The sequence below is a fragment of the Chaetura pelagica genome, unplaced genomic scaffold (assembly GCF_000747805.2).
Source record: "Chaetura pelagica isolate M959 unplaced genomic scaffold, ChaPel_1.0 scaffold104, whole genome shotgun sequence".
NCBI lineage: Eukaryota > Metazoa > Chordata > Aves > Apodiformes > Apodidae > Chaetura > Chaetura pelagica.
The window spans coordinates 4,986,782-4,989,590 of record NW_009953786.1 but is presented as its reverse complement, the minus strand read 5'-3'; the positions used below and the strand labels follow the sequence as shown (position 1 = coordinate 4,989,590).

The window sequence follows — 2,809 nt, the reverse complement described above, 5'->3', positions numbered from 1 at the left end:
TGGGCTGGGGACGTGACGGCAGGGAACGCCGGGCTGGGGGCCGGGCTGAGCGCTGCTGGGCCGGGCCTGGGCCGCCCCGGGCCTCCCTCCGCGTCCCCTCACGGGCTGCTGATAAAGAAAGCACCCAGTAGGCCGCTGCTGCCCCTCCCCGGGGCCTGCTTTTCAAGTGTAGAGGAGAATGAGCGGCCAGGGCGCTGGGAAGGCAGCGAGGAAAACGGCAGGAGGTTGTAGATCTGGTAGCAGCCTTGAAACAGACCCAGGAAAGTTGATTTCCTGCCCCGTGCCTGGATGAGAGGGATTTCCGCAAGATAGGTCGGTGTTGCCTGTTGGCTGCAGCCCAGGGAGAGCTGAGTGGCTGCCTGAGGGTGGGTGGTTACCAGCCTTCCTGCTCCATTGCCACTCGTTTGCATGGCACTGGCATGTAAGGAGATTAACTCGACCGTGTGAGCGTCCTGGTTCAGTTTATCCCCTTGAGCAGATCAAACCGCTTGAGATTAAGGTCTTTGGTATGGCTAATTACAATCAATCCATCACCTGGACAAGCTGCCCTCGCTCCTGCCCAGTGACACCTACAAGCCCCAACGGTTTCCTTGGCTCTTGGGCCACTGTCAGAGGCTCACCCTTATGGTGAGATTCACAGTCCGCGTTTCTTCTTGGTGGAAAATGACTGGAGGTGACCGCTGACTTCTGTGTTTAGGGAAACAGAGGTAGCTTGGACTTTTGCTACACAAACGTACTTTTTTTTTTCTGAGTTCTGCAATTACCATGAATTAAAGGGAGCTCGCATTTTAATGTTTCACTATAATCTTCAGAGAGAAAGACCCTAAGATTTTGTATCCAGTTTCAGTCCTGTTGGAATGCCAATCTGTCTGATCTTTCTATATGTCCTGTACCTACTATGGCTGAAGGAGGTGTAGCAACAACCTAGAGCCTGTACTGAAAAATTGAGGGATGAGGTAGAAAGAGTTCATCACACAGTGTAGGGGGAGCAAAGAGGTAATTAGGTAAAACCGGAAGCCCTCACCAGATGAGAGGAAAGGGAGATGAAGAGGTAAATGTACAACTTGAGAAAAGGAGGGGGTAGTTCCAGATGGCCTGACTCCACTGCCAGGGTAATGAAAGCTGAGTGGTCCCCTTGCAGAGAAGGCTGTCTCAGTCGAGGTGTTGCACCATGTGTCATCTCCAGGCCCTCGGTCATGGCTCTGCAGCATAGCAGGCCTCAAAAGTGGCTGTTCCTCTCCCAAGGGACTGGACCATGAAATCACTCTCATAGACAATGTCCTGCCTTCTTTGGCCTGGGGAGAGAAAACTGACATGGCAGTTAGGGCAGAAACAGCCCTGGCAAAAACCCTTTCCTCTGTGTGTGGGGAAAAAGAATGGTGCCATGAGGGGTGATAGGATGGAACTACTCTGAAGGAGAGAGTTGCTGTCTGGGCCTGCAGGGCAATGGCTGCAAATGCAGCCGTGGAAGCAGGATGCTGTCAAGGCTGGAGGCAGGTGGCAGATGATCAGGAGACAAAACGAGTGTAAACCCACAGGTTCAAACTGTGTTCAGTCTCTACTCAGTTCACCAGAACATCCAGTCTGGTTAGTAAAGCAGATTTGGACATAATGGGCAGCTGGGAGAATTAAATGTTTCAGCTGAACTATTTCCTAAAAAATGGTCTTAATGTAAATTACAGGCTGAAAGGAGAGAAAATGCATTGAGCAAGCCAGGCAGAGGCAAACTCTTATACAGCCTGGGAAAGAGATGAGAACAACTGGGGCACTAATTCTTCTGTCTGCTCCTTTAAGATGCTTTTATTCGTCTGATTATTGCTGATGGCTTTGGTTCTGGGACCTAAATGTATCTGGCCATTGCATGCAAAAGAAAAAGAAAATAAAAAATAATGCTTAAAAGAGGTAGCACTGCTCTGCTAGTGATGTGTCCCCAAACAGATTTTCCTTTCCCCCTGAACTGCCCTGTCATTTTTGGTGCCCTTGGTGTTGCCCCATCTCTTCTGTATGGTCATCTCTGAAGACAGAAACTTGCATTTAGGCTGAACTTGATGATCTTAAAGGTCTTTTCCAGACTTGGTAATTCTGTGATTCTGTGTGATTTAAAGGCAGCTTCTGGTTGCTGCTGCTGTCAGGATTTTTCTTTGATAGCCACCCAATTCACTGGAGGGCATCACTGCTGCTCAGTGGGACTTTGTCACCTGTGATCCTTCCTCACAGTTCCTGCAGTGGGGATATGCTGTCGATGCTGCATAGACTTGTTCCTTATGGAATGAAACAGCAGTGAAAAGTCTGATGCAAATGCCATTTCCCAGCCCACAAGTATTGCCCAAAACTTCTTGTGAGAGACAGAACTGCAGAACCATGAGATCTTTCAATAGGCCTATTAAATCATGAAGACAGAGTAGTATTCTGATTCCTGGTTGGATAGAAAATATTTATCTACAACTTTTGTACTTCCTCAGGTTGTAGAAAATCTTGCTAAGTCCTAGGCAATTATTGACATAGTGGGCTCCCTGAGACATGCTGGAACATCAGACAGAAAGATTAATTCCAGGTCTCCAGAGGCATTATTTTCACTCACACATGGGATTCTCTTATCAGGAGCACTGATCCCATACAAGACACCAGAAGCATTACTATTAGTGGGGCTGTAACTCTGGAGCTTTCAAGGAGGAAGAAATCATTTGTCAGGGCACTAACAGGCTTTAATGGCTATGATCAGCCTCAGATGGGGTCTTCTACCACACCCACTGCTCATTCCAGGCATAGGAGCCTCATTCCAGCTCATCAGAGAGCCATTGGTTCCTGC

The 2,809-nt window shown here is 48.6% G+C and overlaps 1 protein-coding gene across 1 annotated transcript in view; it reads right to left on the bottom strand.

The window, feature by feature from the left end:
* BPHL (biphenyl hydrolase-like (serine hydrolase)) overlaps positions 1–1,198 on the bottom strand; it is a 19,321-nt gene extending 18,123 nt beyond the window's left edge. The window contains exon 1 of the mRNA XM_010000969.1: positions 1,025–1,198. Coding sequence (XP_009999271.1) covers positions 1,025–1,198 — 174 coding nt within the window. The remainder of the gene's footprint in view (positions 1–1,024) is intronic.
* Between the last annotated feature and the right edge of the window lie 1,611 nt (positions 1,199–2,809).